Source organism: Bacillus rossius, chromosome 3 (assembly GCF_032445375.1).
Source record: "Bacillus rossius redtenbacheri isolate Brsri chromosome 3, Brsri_v3, whole genome shotgun sequence".
In the NCBI taxonomy this organism is placed as follows: domain Eukaryota; kingdom Metazoa; phylum Arthropoda; class Insecta; order Phasmatodea; family Bacillidae; genus Bacillus; species Bacillus rossius.
In genome coordinates this window covers 18,677,073-18,700,546 of record NC_086332.1, presented here as the reverse complement: position 1 = coordinate 18,700,546, position 23,474 = coordinate 18,677,073, and the positions used below count along the sequence as shown (strand labels likewise).

Genomic DNA, 23,474 nt, shown 5'->3' with positions numbered 1-23,474 from the left:
TGTTGGTAACGGGTGCTAGCATAAGCCATACAAAATTTTAAAATGTCTACACATCATGAAGGTTTTATCATACAAGAAATATGATACCTTAACAAGGAGAAAAGCAGGGAAGCGTCTGTCATGTCATTCATACCAGAAAATAGAAAAAAGCAGAAAGAAATTTTGTCAGATACATTCAAGAGTTTGTTGCTATGTGGCATTTTCAGAGAAAAGTTTTGTTCATTAATTATCCTCCTATTTTTTTCCAACACCATACACCTTTCCCCAATAGTTTGCTGATATAGTTTATTAAGGAATTTGCTGTGATTTACAGTATAGATTCTTTCTTCAATTTTTGTAGTTAACTGGCTTTGAATGTGTAATGGAAAACCTCAAATTATCAACTTCACTGTATATTTTATTAGAAAATAAGTAGGAATTTGGAGTTGTGATTTGAAAATGTGTTCTAAAATTTTTTCCACATAAATACTTTCAAAATATTTATGTGATGTGCTTTGTTTAGAATGTGATAAGTTTCAATCAACATGTTAAAACATTTTGCTTGTTGTCAGTAGCTTTTGTTTTTATATCGCATAGCATGTATGGTATATATTGGTACATAAAAATGTTGTCATAAGAATTTTTGACTTAGTGGAAATTAACTTCATAGTGTATTAACTATTTGTGGCTATGTAAGTGTGTGCAAGTGCTAGAGAAAAGCAGAATATATATATGAATGACAAGGACTGTGAGAAAATAAGAAGTACGTACACAATGAAAAGTGGCACAAGGAGTAATGTCAGCTCTCTCTTTCTGCAGGTACTGAACTCGAAGATACACCCACCACTATTCTAGGAAGTCACATGAACTGAATATTTTCTTACTTTGTCTCTGCAGGGCAATGTTGGTTAATTGCACTATTATGTACTTTGGGGATTGAGTTGGTTTTTAGTAAAAGTAATGAGTATATTTGCAGCCTCACCCAAGAGTGCCAGGTGGGCATTCAACGCTAAAACTTGGCAACCCACAGAATCACAATTCCTGTTAGCATCCGCTTGTATTCAAGAAGAAGAAAAAGCTCGCATTGGAAAGTTTGTGTTCCGGAATGATGTTAAAGCTTCCCTAGTAGGCAGATTGCTCATGAGGAAGTACGTCAGCAGCACCTCGGGCATTCCTTACTCTGAAGTTAAGTTTCTGAGAGACGAGAAGGGGAAGCCATATGCTTTAAACTCCAAAGTAAATTTCAACGTGTCCCACCATGGAGACTATGCTGTCTTGGCGGGAGAAGTTGCAACCAATAGAGTGGGGGTTGACGTGATGAAGTTAGAGTATAAGACCGGGAGAGAATTGGAAGAATTTTTCAGCATTATGTCACTGCAGTTTACTTCACAAGAATGGGGGAGGATCAGAGGTCCAGTAGACACACCTGCCTACAAACAAGTTGTCATGTTTAATCGTCATTGGTGCTTGAAGGAGAGTTATTTAAAAGCGGTTGGCCTTGGCATTTCTGTAGATTTGAACCGTGTTTGTATGATGATTGGGGACCAGGATCTGTGTTTAGGTGCTGTTGTTAAAGACACTCAAGTGTGTTTTGATGGCCAACATTTGAAAAGCTGGTGTTTTGAAGAGACCCTGCTGGATGAAGAACACTGTGTAGCTGTTGCTGTTGACAAGGACTCTGATGAATCATATATTGGAACATTTCAGATTTTTGATTTTGATCACCTGATGAATGGGAGCAGTCCTTTACTAGAACTAGATGCTAAGTATACTCACTACTATTTTGGGAAATGTGAAAAAGTTTCTGCATGTTCTAGCAGTTTTCATTAAAAGAAAAATAAATATTGTATGAGTCTGGTGAAAAGTCTTGATTTGGTTATATGCCTACTGTTTTCCTCATTGCCAGGTAGGGTATCTGTGCAAAAATTATTTTTGGCTATTTATATCAGCTTTTGGTTTTGTGTAGAAATGACTCCACTTAGTTTGGTTTTATGTACAGTTAGTTACTTCTGTACCAAATTGCAGAGTGTAGGATCTTATGGACAAATCTCATGTTACTTTATAATTCTTGCAATTGCAGTTTCTGCTAAAATGTTTAAGACGAGTGTGTTATGTAATGGTAAGTAATAATTGAATGGTGAATTTTCACTGTTGTTATGCTGATTATAATATAAAAGTTGTGGTTAATTTGTCTCTACAGGTTAGTGTAGTTATGTTGTAAATCATGTGTTTAGACTTTATTTCATTCTTCATGACATTACTCAGTTCACTAGCACAGACTGACACAGTATAAAAAATGGCCCTGAACCAATTGCAATACGGATAGTGTTGATTTTTGTCTTAGTGAAACCCAGAATTACATTTTTCATAAATTCTTAACGAGTTTTTTTGGTTCCCTCTGACTCTTATGTCTTTAAATAAAGAAGAAATTTCAGAAAATTCAGGACTATGGAATTGCTGGATTAGCATATTTGCTGATCAGTAAATGTCAGTATATTTTTTTAATGGAAATACTAAAGAAAAATTAATGTACAGTAGAATACTATTTAAAAAAAGTTGTAACAAGCTGTTCTACGGGAAGAAATAGTACAGATAAGCATTAGTCTAAAAGTCAGTATGGAAATGCACCAGTGAAATGTATCCCGCTAGAAAATGGGAAAAACTTTACTAAAAAAAGTTTACCGGCTAACGATAAACTCTAAGTGAACTAAAATTTTATCATTATAGTCGTGACCTGGTGGCAAAATTCAATGTCATATTACACCCAAAAAGAAATCTGAATTTGAGCAGTTGATTGGTGCCGGATTACGGAATATGCAGATCTGTAGAATGCTGTTTAGTATAGACCAGAGATGTCTGAAAGTAAGTCTTAAATATTATAGTTATAATTTTTATTCAAAATCTACATACAATTAATTTTTTGTAATAAGGGTTATTTGTGCATGAGGTTATGTGTAATATTTTTACGAGTGTATTAATGTATTTTTTGTTACATTGATGGCACAATTTGGCATGGCAAGAAGGCATTGACCAGCCACCATTGTGTGGTATTTCCGCCCCTATCTGAAATAATTATCCCTCGAGATGAAATGCTCCGAGCACCCATTGTTGCGCATCACTGACCTAGTAATTATTTCGTAATTTAAATTGACAAACTCGTATATTCTCAGGGGCTGTCTTGGGCAGCAGACTGTTAACATAGTTTTTTTTTTTTTTTTTTTTTTTTACCATTTACTAAATGTGGCAACTGTTAGGGGCAATGTGGGTGAACCAAACTTACAGTATACCGATTAATGCCATAGGAAATTTTATCACTAATATTATTTTGTATCAAGGGCATGAAGTTACAAAATCCAAATATATGTTTTTCTGAGTTCTGTTTGTATTTGACAACAGTTAAGCATTAGCATGCTTACAATGTGTTATTCATGATTATTTTGAGAAAATTTATCTTTTAACTTTAAATCGTGCAAAATTGTGAACTTAGTTTTCAGGAGAGGTTAAGGTAGAGAGACCAACTTGTCAATAACAGCCAGTGTTGTTAAGTAACGAATTACAAGTAATCGGATTACTTGTAACGATTACTTTTCAAGTAATTTATACTTGTAACGAATTACATTTAAAAAATGTAATTCGTACTTGTAATCGGATTACATAACATTAATTGTAATCGATACATTAAGGTAATCGATACTTTATATTTACTTGCCGTTACTTTTATTCTCGGAACGTATAATGAATACAATTAAGAACAAGAAGATCATACACTTTTGCATTAGTAAAGTTTAAAATTTTACGCTTGTAGTGCTACGATCGTATGCACAACATCTATGATCAAAAATGAAGAGCCAAAGTGACTTGCAGTGTCTCCAACATTACCCTATCCTAAAATCTGCATTTTTAAAATTTAACACATCGCTGCCGTCAAGTGCTCTCGTTGAGCGTCTTTTTAGTGTTGGTAAAGATGTTTTTGCCATCAAGAGAGGGAATCTATCTGATGAGAACTTTAAAATGCAATTGTTTTGTAATGTCAATTCCAAAATTTAAATAGTGTTACTTTTATTACAGCTAGTTACTTGTATGAAGTCTTTTGATGTTATTCAAGCAAGTTTGTCCTCAAATATGATTCATTTAATTAAAGATAATAAATTTAATCATTACATGAAATAATTTTTTTAACAAAAACGTATGTATGTTTATTAATGTAACAAAGTGTAAAAAAATTGAATCGTAGGTCAGTTTTAAAATGGTAGTGGAAAGTAATTGTAATTGTAATTGTAATTTTACTGATTACTTCTATGTAAAGTAATTTTTACTTGTAATTAGTTACATTGTCACCACAGTAATTGTAATTGAGCCCAATTACTTTTTCCGAGTACTTTTAACAACACTGATAACAGCATCATCTTATCATGATTGTCAATTATTATTTAATGTGGAATTGGCTTCACATCCATACATTTTGTGGCTGAGTATTCTTTTTTGATATATTTTTGCATTAACTGCACATTCATCAATAAAATGCACCTCATCAATAAACTGCACCTTTACAAAGATTTTCAGGTAGCAAGTCTTACTCTTAGCACCTTTACTCCTTGGTGAACTACCCGAATTAAAATAGCATTTTCCAATAATGTAAAGGGAAGTTGTGTTCGAATAAGGCATCAGGCAAGATGTCTCCCGTGTTGGAAGGATATTCTTAGCTTCGCTCAATAGTAAAAGTATTATATTGTAAAGTATGTCAGTTTTTCATATAGTCATAGCTATTTTAATTTACTTTTTGTTAAATGTTGTGTTATTATTTTGTTTATTCAGTTTCATTGTATTTTTTTGACCCAGTGTTTCGAATATGTCTGCTAGAGCATTAAATGCGTTCATTATGTTGTATCGACTATGGTCACACATGCACTAGCCGACAATCACTCTGACATTCTTATTTTCACAGTCATATTTTATAAAATATATAGATACATGTTTCTTATAAAATAATGGCATGCAACTACAATACTATTTGATGTAAATTAACTGTCAAGAATTTGTAAGCACCTCACACATTAGAACATACTAAATAGCCATCTATAGGTTTGGTTGATAGATTGCCGTAGTTTATTATTTATTAGCTTCTCAAACCATCATAATGATCCAAATCATCACTATTACTCCACTTTGTGACTGCCTGTAGTACGTCGTGTGGGACGTCTGTAAGAGCCCATGTAGTAGTGTGCCGATGCTTGGAGTGGGCCACATCTTCTATGGTGGTACAGTACAGGGTTTCCAGTCTCATCCTCACTTTGGCAACGTCAGGCCTTGAGATAGAGTCTTCGCTGGTTGCCCTTACTTGGTGGTGCCCATGGCATTACTACAGATGTTTGATATAAATGTACTGTGTACAGAACTGTAATGGACAAGAATTTATTTCTGTATAAACGGGATTGTAAAGTTTTTAAAAGTAGTCTGTGATTTGCATGATAATATTTCTTAACTGTGAAACATCCATTTAAAACTAGTAGTTAAGTGTTTGCTGTTGAAGACTTTAAAAAAAGTCCAAAATAATTTCTCATTATTTTTTATTTATTGTTTATTACTTGAGTCAAACAATTTCGGAATAGCTAAAAATATATTTAGTCCATTTCTTAAGTTTGTAATAAAAATAATTTCAAGTGTTTTATTGAGTATTATAATAACTTAGCAATATTAATTTATGAATTAGACTATATATTTTGGAAATAACAAGATGTTAGGTTTGTTTATTTATTAAAGAATATATATACATATTAAACAAGTACAACACCTAACATTAAAAATTTTACATTATTAAGTTATGAGCAAGAGGAATGTCTTGAGCATTAGTTACATTTTTAAAATCAAACCTGATACCATGAGATCCGTGTATCTGTAGGCGTAAACTACATGGTGCACTCTCTATCTATCACAGCAACTGTGAGTATTGGTGGTTGTTTTTTGCGCTCAATGGCAACTGTCTGCAGTTCTGTCTCGCTGGATGTTCACCTGTCACCCAGCCTTGGCCTTCTCGCACAGGTCTTTCAGTATGACAAAAGACTCCGTTCTCAGGCATGTTTCCCGCATTCATAAACACCAGCGGATGCACCAGGACATTGCTTCCGTGCAGAAGTTCTTTGGTTGTATTTTTCCTTTGTCACAGCGGTGGTTAGGCTCTCTGGGTTCTGATCATTTCTGGAATAACTTCTGGGGCACGCCCGGTTCGAATCTTAATAGTGCTTTCTGCTTGAACTCGCAACTATTAAAGTAAGCTGTATCCTTCACAGTAGTCTTTTGAGCTTTGTGAAACAGTTAGCTAATATTTTCTTCCAGTTACAATTTTTGGTAGATTAAGAAAAAAATACTACTTATGTATTGGTAGTTATCACCATAGTGCGACTTACAAAGTTTTTCGTGTCATGGTACAAGGACTTTAAAACCATCACCATCATCTCAAAAAAATTTATTTATGTTTAATCACTTTTTTATGGACAAGATAACTGCCATAATTTGGCTCAAATAATGTTGAACATTTATTCTTCAAGGTTATTGCTCAAGCTTTCTAAGGTTATTATTTACCTATCCCAGGGGTCGGCAACCTGCGGCTCGCGAGCCACATGCGGCTCTTTGGATGTGAAGCTGCGGCTCTTTAGTTCCATACCAGAAATACTGCATCACCAGATCATTTATACATAAAATATTTTTTTATTACAAACCAGTAGTAAGCCTGGTTTTTTTTTCCACGCTTGTTATATTTTACTAAACAATATATCAAGCAGTTAAATTATCAATTTAAAGCTATCCATTCGCCCGAGGTTTTCGTTTTACTAATACTTACGGGCCCACCCAACAGATAGCGCCACTTGACGCGCAAACATGGTTTCAGTTTCCAACATATCAGTCGCACTTCTATATCTCCCTCCTTGTTCTGTGGTCCGTCGGAAACTCTCGAATGACGCCGTCGTCGGATGTTTCTATGTAGGATTTAATTCGTTTCGACGCAAGACAGTTTGGCGTCTTCACCAGTGCTTTGGCTCTGACGTATAGTTTGTTGTTTCAAGTAGAAGAGTTAGAAGCGAATTATCTTCTCAGAGCTATGTATGTACATATATAATAATAATAAAACCGAAGTAAAGCTAGGTAACATAATAAGTATTATATTTTTAACACTTTGAAGGCTGCCGACGTAATATTAAGTCATCGTGTGTTTTGGTAAAAATGAGATCGACGCAATATTACTGCGCAACTTTATTTATGCAAGTACTATTTACTGTTGGCAAGAAAATCTTTTGTGGCTCTTTAAAAACTTTGAAATTTTGTGAATTGTCATTTTTGGCTCTTCCGACTCAAAAGGTTGCCGACCCCTGACCCATCCCATTCATGGGCAAAGTACGGCCCACGGGCCAAGTGCAGCCCTTTGGGCTAGTCAAGCCAGCCCGCGACATGGTTTTGAAAACCCTTACAATTATTCATAGGACAAAATGTATTTTCTGCATAGCTAGAATAGAATAACGTTTTCTTCTCATTGCGTTTTAAGTATATGGTATTATCGTATCTAATATTACCTGAGTTTGCACGCAACCTCGTGTAGGCGTAGTGCCATATTAGATGTCTGTAGATCGGTAGCATGATGATGTGGAGTACAATGCATATGGCAGTGTTTTGTTTTGTTAAATTTTTTTTCGGCCCACCTAGATATTTTTATTTTATCTGGCCCTTCCCTTAAAAAGTTTGCCCATGTCTGACCTATTCTGTTGTCATACACAACAAATATTTTTTTTTGTTTTTTGTGTTAACCATTAGGTGACTAATGCATTAATTATTATTACTTTTGAAATTTGTTGCCTTGTTGCTTTAAACTATATAGTTTTTCCTCTCCACTGATAAAATACTATATTTTTTAATGGTTATATTATGGTCAAACTATTTTTTGATCACATTAGTAGTTTTTTTATACATACTTGAATATAAATGAAACAAGAAAATAAGTTATACTTGTGAATTATTAAAATTCTTTGATTTTATTGAAAATATCTCCATTGATATTTTCAGTCTCACCATATATTGGTTTCAAAAAAATTATGTACTATATTTATTAAATAAGTTTTTTTTTTTACTTTTGAAACTATAAAAACATCAGTTGGGTGGTGAAGCCTCAAACTTTCATAGAGCACATGAGCATGCATGTATGTAGTTACGTATAAAAATGTATGTTCATATTTTAAAAAAAAATGGACAATATTATTATTCCTAATATTTTTTCAATAGACTTAATAGCATACACAAATCAAAAACATTTCTCTTTTAATAATTTAAAAACCGGTAAATTAAGGTTTTAAAGACTATAAATGAAGGGGAAAACACTAGTATTTGAGGAACTTAAAGGTAGCTGAGTTAAATTGAAAAGTGGAGCAAGAAGTAATTTGGGCTCTCTTTTCTACAGGTGCCGAAATTGGATGCAAATTGCATCCAACACTATCCTAGAAAGTGACATCAGAAAGTTTGACCCATTAATGTGCTTGTCAGTAGTTTTTGCACTTTCGAACTGTTCCAAAAATGAGTGTGTGCATAGCTTCAACGAAGAGGGCCAGGTGGACATTCAACGTGAAAACATGGCAGCCCACTGAAGCTCAGTTCTTGCTTGCATCAGCGTGCGTTCAAGAAGAAGAAAAGGCTCGCATTGGTAGATTTGTCTTTAAGAATGATGCCAAAGCTACTCTTATTGGTCGATTAATGATGAGAAAGTTTGTCAGTAGCACTTCTGGCATTCCTTATTCTGAAGTGAAGTTCTGGAGGGAGGAGAAAGGAAAGCCTTATGTTTTGAACCCTGTGGTTAACTTCAACATATCACATGATGGCGACCACGTGGTTCTCGCAGGGGAAGAAGTTAGCACCAAGGTGGGGGTGGATGTGATGAGGTTGGAACACCGGAGCGGTACAGGTGTGGAAGAGTTTTTCCGTACCATGTCGCGACAGTTCACCGCAGAAGAGTGGGAGTGTATCCGTGGCAAGTCGCTTCCCTCCAAGCAGTTGGCTACGTTTTACAGACACTGGTGCTTAAAAGAGAGCTACCTCAAGGCTCTGGGCATGTCCATCACAAGCTTGGGTCGTTACGGTTTCAAGACTGAGGAGCCGGACCTTCGGGTTGGAACTGTCGCTCGGGGGACTCGAGTCTATGTTGATGGTATACTCGCAGACAATTGGTGCTTTGAAGAGACTATGCTGGACGAAGATCATTGTGTTGCCGTGGCTCTTTCAAAGAGCACTGCAGATTGTAGCCAGGATCATTGTCTCTTCCATTTCTTGGACTTTGAGCAACTGATGAAAGGAAGCGAACCCATTTTGCAGCCAGATTTAGAATACACGCGTAATTTCTTTGCAAAAAATGAAAAGATTATAAGGCCAATTGCATCAATCTTAGACACAAATGACAAAAATTAGTGTAATGTTTAATAGAAAAGGGTATAAAGGTTTTTTTTATTTGCTTTTAATTATATTTAGGTATTATGTTGACATTAAGTTCAGTTCAAATTGTTGATTTTTATTGTAGAAAATGAGCAGCATAAGAATTAATATTTTAAAGAAAGATGTTTATGAGAACCTCAGGTATGTATTTTGTGTCTGCAATTAACTAAATACAATATTATTTTTTTACATGTGGTTTATTATCATAATCTTTACACTATTATGAGAAAATAATGAAGTATAAATATTGGCAGTGGGCTTAGAGAAAGGTATAAAAAATTGAAATAATTATAACTGAATCAGGATTAGAACAGGGGCTCTATAAAATGTAAGTTCACTGTTTTACTATAGTACCATCTGACTGGGTCTGTATCTTTGTGACCATGACCAGACTATTTGATTTTCTCGTACTTATTGTGGGTGCCTTCTCTACCTCCCTCTACCCCCCCCTTCCCCTCCCTTTTCCAATTCTTAAGTTTTTTTATTTCACATAATACATGAAACTTTGATCACAACTAGGTCTTTTTTCTGTCTTGTTATTCTTATAAAACACTTACAGTTGCATTACCTCACATTTTTGCATTTAAAAAAATAATTAATCCCATTGTTTTAAGAAATTGTTTCATATGTGCTTTCTGTGCAGGAAAATATATGTAATAAAAAAGTTATAAGTTTCTTGAGGTTAAACCCCTTCCTTTACCCTCTTAATGGTTTACAATTTTTGTACCAAATGATTACTGCCACCTAAATAAAAATTATCTAGAGATGCTTTTATGTTTGCTATAGTTTTACTGGGTGTCAGTATTTTTTCACATTTTATTACTATTTTATTTTGTATCTGGTCTCATTGACAGATCATTTAATTTTGAATACAAATACATATACTGAACATTTTTAAGCAAATTAGAAACAAATTGAATATTTCCTTTGGTAAAAAAAACCATTCCAGTATTTGGCTAGAGTGATATAAGGAGAATATGAAAAACCTAACTTAAGAGGCCTGCCTACCTGGGAACTATGGTGTGGAGAGCTTCAGAAGAAGCCACGCAATTTGAAAACTGCTCAAGATATCAGAGTGGTGTTGGTTTATGAAAAGCATTAAAGAATACACTGAAGACGGATGGGTAGTTCTGTATTTCATTTTTAAACTGTAATTTTAGGAGAGTGAAAACGGATAAAACACATGTCTTCAGGATAATTTTTAGACATGAAACATTTGGTAAAGGTTCTTGAAAGCACTAAAGAGACTTCCATTTCACCTTTATCCTCATTTCTTTGCCATCCAATATGGTTACCGCTCACATTTCATAGTTGTCCTATGCACGATGAGAAGACTGCACTCCAGTTAGAGCCTTGCACTTAAATAGGAGATATTGCACTAGGAACACTAGTGAGCATCACACTTATCATCCCGCCTCACTAACACAGATACACCCCTGACTAGGCGGGCCCCTTAAGATGGCAGGGCTAGAATTTTGAACACAAGTTTTTCCAAATGTGAGGTCATTGGTTTACAATTTCACCACAGCTTTGTTTTCTCTACATACACTTGTCTTTTTTTTTACCTCGTGTAATTTTGTGTTATGTGCATTCAGATTGTCTGTACATTTTATGTTATTTCTCTGAACGGACTGTTTACTATGTTTATTACTTATCTTATATCTTACAATGTGTTACTCTTTTGTAGTAAAATTGTTACAAAGGTAAAGGCAGAACTGTGCAACAAGTTATAGTTTGTTACTTTTATTTTCGCTGTTTTCAGCTGAGAATAGATATATTTTTTTTGTGTGAGGGAAGCATAGAGAAGTGACATTACAGTTTTCATATTTTCAAACTGCCCATTCACATATGCAAGTTATTTTTATTGAGAGTGAAAGCTAGGTAATGTTTGTTCTTAATATTGTAAATTAATTTTGTATGCACATCTTACCATGTTTTTAATTAGGTTTACCAATTTTTGTTTTATCTTTTTTAGTAAGTCATAATATATAATTTATTTTATAATTTTAGTTTTTATTATGTTTGCATTTGCAAGAAACTCCAGTTTACGATAAAAACTTTGTGTGTTAGTGGAAAGTTTCTTTGCCGAAATAGTATTAGTTCCTTGGTAATCAATTCAAATTTAAACTTGTGCGCAACATTAAACGTACTACTGCAGTGTTTGCAAAAAATTCCAATATCGAAGCACATTAGCTTTTGAAATGGTACTTAACAATATCATAGTAGATATATATCCAGATTGTTTGGTGTATGATATATAATACAATCTAGGTGATAGGTGGGCAGGTTTCATATTAAAATTAAGTACTGGTATCAGAAAAATTAGTAATTGAGACTATTTGGGCTTTGAGTGGCTGTGAAGGATGCCTTTTGAGTGATGCAACATGCAGGTAGGATGGGTTTAATTTTGGCCAAGGTCAGACTTGCTGTTAATAGTTAGCTGGGCTAAAAGGATACCTAAACAAAACTTGCAGAGCAAGACTGTTATGAAGCTGAGAAGAAATAGAATATTTAAGTGTGATATTTATACCCTAAATATTTATGAAAATTGGTGTTTAATCTTAATCCTAGATAGTTACATTTAACAATTTCATATTTTAATCTCTTAAATTTCCACTCTAGGAGCAATATCCATAAGCAATAATTTATATTTTATCATATGGTTTATATTATAATAATAACTATTATTTGAGAAAAAAAAATTGTATTTTTCTATGAATCCTGGTTTCTTTCCAAGAATTGATAATTTTTTTTATTCTATATAAGTTTATAGAAATTGGCTAGGTTCTTTGAAAAGGGTGAATAGTAATAAGATAATCTGAAATAATGTAATTAATGTGTACATATATTATTATGTATTACAATTTTTTTCTGCTTAATAACTGTAATTTTGTTTAAATGGTTAAAAAAAATTGTAATTTAAAATTGCAATGGGAGTTACTATTTTTTTTGTGAGTAATTGCATTTCTAGGTGGTGCTCCTGCTAGATGAGGTATTCTCCCATAAGAAATAGAAAATGGTTTACTATCATAAAGTTAACATGGACTTGGCTACATAAAACCCATCTCCCCTTACTTATTGCTAAAAAAAATGCTGCAGTACGCACCAGAAAGAAAGAAGAAAAGTACAAAACAAGAAATCTTGTGGAACCACATGAGAATTTACTGTACTAGTATGTTGGTTCTCTTTTGCAGTGTTAGTTTGGTGAATATGAGAGATTTTTATGAGGCCTTGATTTATAGCATTATGTTTAAACATGCATTCCACATCCTAAAATATGTACTTAAAGTACCTTTAGTGACAGACAAAGGGAAAAAAACTCAACCATGCCTTTTCGACTTTATTGTTCATCATGTGCATTGGATGCAGGAAAGTAAACATCAGAAATAAACCTAGCTGAAACTTTTTAACAATAAAAATAATTAGTCATATTTTTCATTGAGAGGAAAAAAATATTTCCAGGACATCTGCATGGTTAAGTTGTAGCTTATAAGGCTGAGAGTGCATATGGTTGCTGGGGGAATATCGTGGGAGTACCAAACTCCACTTAACCTCGCACATATATTGACCTAGCTAAGATGTTTCTCAAGTTAGGGTATGAACCATATCTTGAACAATTGGTAAGTAATTAAAAAAAAAATTTTGTTTAGTTAATTTACCTTAATTAAAATACAATTTTTTTACTTAATTTATATGAGTAATTGCCTCATAATTACTGCTTGTCATCCGTTCTCACATGCATGTTATTCTAAATTAAATCTTTAAGACGTGTTTTACTTTAGATTGTCGCGGTTAGAAATTTTGCAGGGTTTTTGAACTCAAATTTGGTGGTAGGATCTATTTCTGGAGAGTGTCGGAGATTTTATAATGTTGTTTTAAGGTCAGTTATTAAGGGTAGTTTCAGTTTCTGATAGAAGTTTAATTTGTCGCAAGGTTTAAAACTATTAAAAATAAAATAATTTAATAAATATTCAATTAAAAATTTAAATCCAACAAATCAAATGTAAAATTAAATCCATCAAAAACTATAATGTGTTTTCTTTATCTTCATTGGGGAGAAAACAGTAACTCAGAGGACATGCTCGTTTGGCATTTACTTATAATTTGTAAAAGGCATTAGTCACAACTTCTGTTAACACCTTAAAGTACCTACTAGGATCGAAACAAATAGGTCTGTCATCCTGTACAGGATGTCTGGTGAGATATGAATTAAAGGAGATTTTTAATAAATTACTTAACACGTAAAACTTTATCCTTACAAGTAAACCCACAGTAAATAAACTCCTGTTACTTTAGAAAAAATTTCAAATACTTCCTCCACTTAAACTAAAATCATAACCCACAATCAAGTAAACACTTGTTAAACTTCTATCAGAAACTAAAAAATTCACTTAATAATCAACCTTAAAACAACTTTATAAAATCTCCATCACTCTCCAGAAATAGATTCTACCCGGCACCTCCACCAACTTTGATTTCAAAAACCCTGCAAAATTTCGAACTGCACCATTATATTAATTTCTTAGGGGAAAAAAATAGGTAATTATTTTAGGAATGCTATTGGAATCTATACATTTTATGAAGCATGTAATCTGAATGACATGTAAAATTACATAAAAATATAATTAGTACTATAGTTGGGCCGTTGTAGGAACGGACTTGGCTCCGCCTGCAACCATGAGCGAGAGAGACAGAGTGACGCGTGCAAGAGCCAACCGGCGACGACCCGCTGGCTGGCCGCGGCGCAGTGTTGCCACGTCCAGCAGTAATGCTCCATGCAGTGTCGTGGGCGTACGGCCAGTTGCTGTGTGCTGACACACAAGGATGGAAGGTGGTAGAAAACGGTGCGTTTTGCGGTCGCAAAGCAGAGAGGTGGTAACTCGAGTGCGCCAGTATTTCGAGCGTGAGAAAACAAACAATGGGCCGTTGTTACCTGTTTTGCAAGCAGTAAACAGAAATCAGAAGCAGTTGGAATTGCAAAGACAACTGTTATACGGATCTGCAACGAGAAAGATTATGCCGATACTCAACCAATTACTGTCGACGCCAGGGAAACATCGTAATAGACGCAAGCCTGTGACCAGCATTGACAACTTCGATCAAGATGCTATTCAACGGCACATATATCAGTACTACACACGTGGAGAGATACCAACCGTAAGGAAACTACTTGCATCGTTGTCTGAGGCAGGTTTATTTTCTGGAGGCAAGACATCATTAAAGATAACAATACATTCGTTGGGGTTCAAGTACAAGAAATACAACAGAACTAAGATATTAATGGAAAAACTATATCCCAGACGGGAGTGGGCAACGTTCGCGGAAATGAAGACAAACCTCGGCAATTTTGTTGAACTATTACGTGTCCGTCAATACGTTCATTATATTACCAGCTGCGTGTTCGTGTCCGCATCCGTGAATGTGATTGTAGAACGTGCCTGAGAACAGTGGCGGCTCAGGGTGTGATGTCACGTCGGGGTGGCACAAAGACGTGGCAACGCTGCCTGTTGTGTCCAACGACTACCTGGACTGCCTCCCACCCTTCTTGACCTCTCCGACCAATCTTTACACTTCTTCGCGCGAAGTGCGTCGTCGTTGGCAGGTCTCGCAGGGAGGGGCCAAGTCCTTTCCTACAACGGCGCGACTATAACTACCTATAGTTTAATTGTGTCTCAGTGTGGGAGCCATATCATACATGCATTAGTTGAAACAAGTGTTGCTTGATACAGTAAAAGCTCTTTCATGTTCTGGACCACAGCCATGCCAGGTTAACAATTTTGCTGGAGTATAAAATATTAACATAGTTTTAACTGGAATACTTAAAAAAAAAAAAATCTGCTAATTTGATGTGTATGCAATACGTGGACCTAATAAAACATTAAATTTTGCACTATTGAAATATGTATTATGATTAGTGGTTTATTATGAAAATTTTGAATTATTTTTTTTGAAAAATATTAATTTATTTGAAACAGTACTCCTTCCGAATGAATAAATAAATAAATAAATAAATACTTAAGAAGGACATACATGTCTCATCACCGAATGTAGCATACCGTTTCTTGCCAAATGCTTTGCGAGCAACCAACTCAAAGTCCATTTTCAGTAGCCTGTTGCAAAAATGTTATTTTATTGTTAAAATTAAAATTTAATTTACTGGCCACATGTCTTCAGAACAGAAAGAGAGATATATATATATATATATATATATATATATATATATATATATATATATATATATATATATATATATATATATAAAACAATACGAGGGTGAATACAGCCTTTAATTTTGCGTAAAAGAAAAGGCATAATCAAAGAATTGCACGTAACTTTTAGCAAGCCATAACCAGAAGTTCATTTTTATTGTCTTATTGAGACAAGATAAGAAATTAGTTATTAAAATATTAAACTATTTGGCAAGTAACGTGTTTTTTGAACAAAATTGTGCCAAAGTTCGCAATATTTTGTCATGTTATTGTGAAAAACTTATTTTCAACACTGAGTAATTCATAATATTCTGTGGCCTTTTACAATAAAGTTGGAAATTGTTTTCAGCTAATTTAAATTTTAATCAAATTGTAAATAACTAAAAAAAAATTAAGTTTAACAAAATAAAGCTTATTTAAAAAACATGACATTATGTCTGTACCTGTGAATGTGGCTTCTAAAACACTTATAAAGCTCTACATTAAGGCATCTGAATTGCAGTTGATGAAAATTCACGTAAAGGAATTGGAAAATTTAGCTAATTCATTTAGTGCCAGGCAGGATGTTGCACACTTTTACGTTTGTCGTTCACACAGGAGGACTAAAAATTGATTATACACTAGTAATTACTAAATTAACCATCCATGAAGTCAGATGTAAAGATTTTGGTTCCAGTGTGAAGAAGACTGTTAAGTCTAGACTAAATCAGTGAACCTGTAATATTACTTTACTTTGTACTGTTACACTATTCATGTAAATTATTAATATTTGTGCAATGATTAGGTTTTACATACATATAAACATTTTTTATTGACATTATTTTCTAATAGTTGTAAGCAATATTCCAGAGTTTCTTTTCAAGTAAGTACTATAAATATTTTATATCAATTCTCTCTGAGAAAAAAAATCTAAAATGTTTTGTGATATTGAGGAAAAATAAATAAATTTAGTTAATACCAAATTTTGGTTTTCTGTATCAAGTGCATTTAACTGAATTTTTTTTCAATAGATAGTGCTATCTTAGTTGGGTAGTATATCTTTGATCTAGCCTCAACTGTGTCCTAATAATATAGGACCTGTTTTATATTCTAATGTGAACTATAAATAATCCAAAAGGGTAAATAAAAATACTAAGACAACTTGCCATATGAAATTAATGTTTTTTATCCTACAAACTTAATATGTATTTATAATCTTTTCATGCAAGTTTATCTAAATTGATTGTCTACTTGTTTATTCTAATATTTTGACCAGAAGAATTATAGATGTGGCTATGTCAAGCATTCAGCTTCTGGGAAATTAAATATTTTTTAATTTCACCTGTGAAATAATTTTTATGTCAATCCCTTTCTCATACTAGTCTTTAGAATTGGCCCCCTTTAAAAACTTCAAGCTCAGACTAATGATAACATTTCTCATAGTCAGGCTAGAAAACAGGTTTGAACTTGGTACATTGATTTTACCATTCTGCAAGTTGAAGAAGTTAAGTAATATAGATGGCAATTGTTTATGACCTTTAGTTTTGGATTTTGTAGTTAATGATTATACTCATAGCATTTACTATATACAGTAGAACCTTGTTATAACATTTGTCAAGGGGGTATAAGGAAAAAACATTATAATCATGAAATATGTATTTAGCACTTGTAAGTGTTTGAACATTTTACCAATGGAATCATCAAGCTATCTAAACAAATTTAATGTTAAAATTACTAATGGGTACACTTGATGCTCAAATTGTTATCTTTAAAAGATAACAGTCGCACCTGTGTTTCCGTACCATGTGCGTCTCTGCCTGAGGACGGGAGCAGATAGCAGTTCCCGAAACGTCGCTTGTTTCTGTTTAGGTAAAACTATTGTATTTGTTTGTTTTTTCGTTTTGTCATGTTTTTTGTCTCGCTTCAACTGTTGTGCTGAATTATTTTGGGTTTCAATATTTTTGTGTTGTCATCATTTGTGGGGATTTTTTCGTTCTCTTAGTACATTTTTCTTTGTTTTTTCTTTGTTTGCTGACCATATTCCTGTTTCGGAATATTTTGTGGTGTTCATATCCTTGTTGACAACAGCAATTGTTTGCTTAATTTTGTGTGTTTTTTGTATCTTTTTTTGAGTATTTTTATTTTTATTTATTTATTTTATTTATTAGTTTTTCTTCAACAGAAAAAGTTCTTAGCAATGGCGTATGTCCAAAAACTTACATCAAGTCATTGATGCTCAAATTATCTTAACCAAGCCACAATATTTCAACTTCGCTATGCTTTCAGCTTCTATTTTGTCTTTCAAGAGACACTGCCATATTTCTGTAAAATTCTCTCACAATTCATAATTATGACAGTCAGCTTGGGAATGCATTTTTCCAATTCCTTCACCACTTTTAAATGAGTAATTTTGGGATTCCTACCTATGAATGAAATTAATGAAACTCTATCAGCATTAGAAAACACTTTTCCCTCCTCCCCATCGTGGAATAGTTAGCAAACTAAAATGTTTTAGGACTATGCACGTACATTTGAATGGTGCATGTACACTAGAATGGTGAGGACTGACAGGATTTTTTTTCAAGAACAATGGTTGCCAACAGACACTTAACTGCGAACATTATATATATACCTTCAATATATTGAATACACAGCATTAGCCAGCACTGACGTGTAGAGCTAGTGTTTTCTGTTTGAACAATCTACATCTATGGTTTAACAGTAATTCTAAACAAAAACATACGTAAAGCGTAAAGTAAACCTTTTAACATGTTAAACTTCACAGATGTGATAAATGTTGGAATAGTTAGGTTTTTTAAATAACTTTATTTATTTGCATTTATTGAATTTTAGAAAGAAAACATTAAAAGCAAGAAATGCAACATTTGTGAAATGTTATATGCAGGCAATAAATACATTGTCCTTATGGGGAAAATGTTGGGACTTTAAAAATATGATGTTATAAGCAGGAACATTAACAGGGTTCTACTGTTTGTAATTTAAATGCAACAATTTTTTTTATCTCCTGCACCATTTGCTCATGCTTTTAAATTGATCTTGAGGCATGTGTAAAAGAGGTCTGGTAGGGGAGGGGCTCACATATGTCACTGTCACAAGGTTGTAAAAGGGCTGGAGAACAAGAAAGGTATGGGAACTGAAATTTTTGTCAGATGTACTAGTTCTGCGTTTGGTGTTATGCCTTCAAGTTTGGGGATTTACCTCTTGTGCTTTAGGTGGTAAGTGGATGGGCTTGTTGAGACAAATGAATATCACACTAGTTTATTATGATGAGAATATTCTATTTGTATCATAATTTTTTGATTCTTAATCAAATTTGATCTTCCCTGTTTATCCCTCTCTTTTATTTACCTGTTATTTTCCTTCTCCACTTTCATACTTATTATTTTTTTCCCATTCCTCTTAATTTTACATTTTTCTGTAAATCATTCTCCATTAACTGTATCATACATACTACTAGTATACTTCCTCATTTTTCTCTTACTCCACTACATTTTTCTTTTCATTTTGCATTATTCATCTCATAAATCTGTAGTCTGCATTCTTTAATTCTGTACTCTCTTATACGTTTTTACTTTCCGATTGGTATGATTTAGTTTTTGTTACACTTTATCTGTTCATCTATTTCATTCTCTGTATGTTTTCTATTGTAGCCCTAACCTATAATTGATCATGGTTTCTCTTGTCTGGAAATTAAAATTTCTGAATGAAAGTAGGGAAAGAATTCCAGCAAATGTGTTTATAACTTAATTCATTCTATGATTTTTCACTTTCCTGTATTGAAATGTACTTAGTGATTGTATGCCTAAAGTTTGGCACAAGAAAATTTTGTATATTTTAACCCATAAATTACATTCTGCATAAATGATTCTTTTTTTTTTTTTTTCATGTTCCTAAAAAATGATGCATCTTAGCAATTTTTTATCTTGTTCAGTTGTATTTTATTTTAAAAGTTCATTACAGCTGTTTTGATTAGAATTCTAATAATTGGTTTGAGTTTTCTGTGGTTAGTTTTATATTAATATTAATATACTTATTGCATAAAGCACTTAGTTGTGCAGGGTGTCCACATTTTGGAAAAACAGAGAAAAGTCAGGAAAGATGGAGCTAGTCAGAAAAGTTGCAGATTTTACTTGAAATCCTGGACAATGTCATGCTCCAGTCTGTCATCATCAAGACTGTGAAATAGGGTGTCCTTTTAATAAAATATGTACTGTTACTACAAAATTTCAGCTAATATTCATAATATATCAATGACATTATCATACCAGAACTGTTTATGTCAATGGCCCACTAAACTAATTATGGTAAGTTATAAATTGCAAACAAAGCTTCATTAAATAAATTTTTAACACAATTAATTTTTTCAGTTAATTTACATCTTAAAGAGAAAATAGATTTTTGATAATCCTGTACTCAGCCTATGTACTTCTACAGTCAAATTAACTGATATGATTTGGGGATGTCCCTATATCAGTAATTAAAGGGGAATTTCCTTTGCAAATAGACAATAGGAGTTCCCATTTCAACAAGAGAAGGTGATTCTCAAATCCTGCTTTCACATTTTCAGTCATTTATTTTATTTTATTTATTTCCAAAATTCGTTCAACAGATTCTTAAAAGAATATAGAACATGTCAATAAAGTCAACAAAAATGAACAATACAAACAATCAAATTAATTAAATCATAATATCACATCAAATTAGTACTAATTAAAACAAAAATATTAAATACATTTTCAGTCATGTTTGAAACAGAGTTGTCAACTTGCTGTGTATCTGCTCTTGCATTTAAAAGTGTTTCAAGCATGATTGTGGTACAAGGAGTAAAGACAAGATTTGGTTGATAGTCCAGTCTTCTAATACAATAACTGGTGCACATATTACTTTGATCAGTGTTGGTGTTTGGGGTAGGATGTAGTCTTTAGTTAATTTGCCTACTTATTTACTGTATGGATTGATTGCCATGGAATTGTAGTGTATATAGTCTTTGTATGGTGGGTCATTCCGTGTGAAATCACCAAATGTTTAATTAAATAGTTGCTCGACTATTTTTAAAAAAAATAATTTTTTTACCACATATAACCTTATCAATGGGTAGTTCAAAACCATATTCATTTTATTTTTGTGTGCCACCATTTTCAGTAGAGGCTTGTTTATCTTCCCAAGTGCGTGCTCTAACAGTGGTTTGCAGTGGTTTCAATAAAAGGTCATTGTTGACATTGTATTAAAGATAGAAGGTTCTGGTCTTCACTGAAGTAAAGTAAACATTGTATGGTTACCAAAAATGTCTAGAAATAAAGATATAATTTTTTTTAACCTTATGTGAAATGACCTTGAAATTTGTCAAAATTTTTATAAAAATTTCATTTTGAACATTTTTTTTAAGTTACTTGGAGTTGGAACCACAGGGCAAATATTTTTTTGCAATAAGTATGGATGGCAGACTTTCCAGAAAAAATGAGATAATGTGTGGGTTTAAACTCCTTCCTGGTTTTCTGTTGCATTAAACTTCTAAAATTTTCATTTTTTGAGTTTTTCAAGGTCAAATATCTCAAAAGGGGGACCAGGTAAAATTTTTCTGTTTCCACTATTTAGTACACCTACTGGTACTTAACAAATTCTGCAAGTTTCATTTTGTGGTTCAAACAGGTGTAGAAGTTAAAGGCTTTGAAACTTAGGTAAAAAGTTGTAATATTTTAGCTCTAATTACTTGACTGTAATCAAATTGTGTAACAGTTATTAATGTTTATTTTATTTCTTATGAAGTGCAAATATAATATAAGGCTTTGAGTTGTAACATATGGAAAGTTAAAAATAAATCATTTTGTAAGGAGGCATGAATGGACAAGTTGTGACAAGCAAACCTGATGTAACCATCCAAAGAGCAAGTTGTGACAAGTTGAATATATGTGCATTGCAGCCAACCACTTTAGTCTTGTGTCTGCTGCCAAGGAGTAAAGATGTGTTTGTGTTCTGTGGTTTTGTATGTGCTGTCTACTCTAATATTGTTTATTTGGCTCCACACAAGTATTGCTGGTATGTGTTACAATTCTGCATTGAAGTGAGCTACTTAGTTGTTACCTGCAGTTTCTGTCTCAAAGTGACTACGTAGAACTATCTACCAGAAGTATGGAGTGTTCTTTGGGTACTTTTACACATGAAGATTGTGAAAATGATTCATATGGCAAGTATTACCTAAAATTATCATCAGACTTCACTAAATCGCAAATTGACCTTCTTAAGAAAAGAAGTAAGTTACATAACATTGTTAATGTGTGTACTTTCCACGAAAAAAAATATCTGGACAAGTATAATCATCTTTTTGGAAATTCGTGTTGCGATCCATTTTCATACCATAAAAAAGTTATCAAAAAACAGTTAAGGGAAATAACTGTAGAGTTGTCTGAAAGATGGCCATCACTGATTCCTGGCAAATCTGTTTGTTGCTCTTGTCATAAAAAACTTTCAAGTAATGTTGAGGGGAATTTAGGTACTAGTACTAGCAACTGTGATAACGAAGAACTATTCACCGCACCTGAAATTGTTGTAGAGTCTATCAATCAAGCTGGCTCTGCTTTAGGAGTTTCCCCAACTAAAATTATTAAACTTAGTGATACAAAAAAACATCTAGAAGTTAGACGAACTGTGAGCAAATTTTCTTGTGCAATTAAGAAAAAATTAAGCGACACTTTTACCATCACCTGTGAGTCTCAAGATGAGGATGATGAAGAAATAGCTGATACTGCAATAAAAGACATGGAAATTCATATTGAAAATCTCAAGAAAAGAATTAAGACCTGTACATCCAACAATGAGAAAATACAAGTCATTAGTGTAGTGCCAAAAAGCTGGTCAATGAAAAGAACTGCACATGAGTTAGATGTAAGCGAATATCTGGTTAGAAGAACACGTGAAATTGTTAAGGAACGTGGTGTTATTCCACAGCTCACATCTAAGAAAAAAGGGAAAGAATTGCCTCAAGAAACTAGAGATCTCGTTGTTCAATTTTATGAAAACGATGAAGTTAGTAGAATCTGTCCTGGAATGAAGGATACAAAATCGGTTCGTCTTGATGATGGGAAGAAAGAACTAAAGCAAAAACGTTTAATTCTGTGTAATTTAAAAGAACTATACCAAAAGTTTAGAGAAGAGCATCAATCTGTAAAGGTTGGGTTTTCTACATTCTGTATTCTGCGTCCCAAGTGGTGCATCCTTGCAGGAGCTAGTGGCACTCATTCTGTTTGTGTATGTTCAATTCACCAAAATTTCAAACTAATGACTATGGCAGTAAAAACAGATGACTGGAAGGTCCTTCTTGAAAATATTGTGTGTGATTTAAATAGTGAAGATTGTATGTTTGGAGAGTGCCCAAATTGTCCTGAAGTAGGAAACCTGAAAGTAGATGAACTATTGCAGGGTGTCAGTGATGATGACGATATCACATACAGTCAGTGGATAGTAGCAGACCATTGCAACCTTGTAACGATAGTAGAACCACATGCTGAATTCAAAGAGAAATTTGTTAGTAAACTAATGGCATTGAAGAAACACCATTTCATCTCGCAGAGTCAATCACAATTTCTGAAAAGTAAGAAAGAGAATCTACAAAGTGATGAATGTGTAATAATTCTGGATTTCTCAGAAAACTATACATTTATCATCCAAGATGAGATCCAGAGTTATCATTGGATGAATTCTCAGGCCACAATTCATCCCTTCTGTGTGTACTACAGAGATGATGCTAAGAATTTGTGTACTAAGAGCCTTTGTGTTATAAGTGACTGTATGAATCATAACACAGTTGCTGTGTACACATTCCAA

General features: G+C 33.3%; 3 protein-coding genes across 6 annotated transcripts in view; all 3 read left to right on the top strand.

Annotated features, from left to right (window-relative positions):
- The window catches only part of LOC134530305 (armadillo segment polarity protein), a 64,153-nt gene that overhangs the window by 7,879 nt on the left and 32,800 nt on the right, over positions 1 to 23,474 (top strand). The window lies entirely within an intron of this gene.
- Positions 799 to 3,211, top strand: LOC134530308 (L-aminoadipate-semialdehyde dehydrogenase-phosphopantetheinyl transferase-like). Its single transcript, XM_063365032.1, has one exon. It carries the CDS (start codon positions 940 to 942, stop codon positions 1,807 to 1,809), a length of 870 nt encoding a protein of 289 aa, XP_063221102.1. The 5' UTR covers positions 799 to 939; the 3' UTR covers positions 1,810 to 3,211.
- Positions 8,426 to 15,662, top strand: LOC134530307 (L-aminoadipate-semialdehyde dehydrogenase-phosphopantetheinyl transferase-like). The gene has a single exon (XM_063365031.1). The coding sequence runs from the start codon at positions 8,536 to 8,538 to the stop codon at positions 9,418 to 9,420; it is 885 nt and encodes a 294-aa protein (XP_063221101.1). The 5' UTR covers positions 8,426 to 8,535; the 3' UTR covers positions 9,421 to 15,662.

Bases quoted from the DNA above. Each gene is read 5' to 3' on its own strand.
- LOC134530308 (XM_063365032.1), top strand. From the start codon at position 940: ATGAGTATATTTGCAGCCTCACCCAAGAGTGCCAGGTGGGCATTCAAC.
- LOC134530307 (XM_063365031.1), top strand. From the start codon at position 8,536: ATGAGTGTGTGCATAGCTTCAACGAAGAGGGCCAGGTGGACATTCAAC.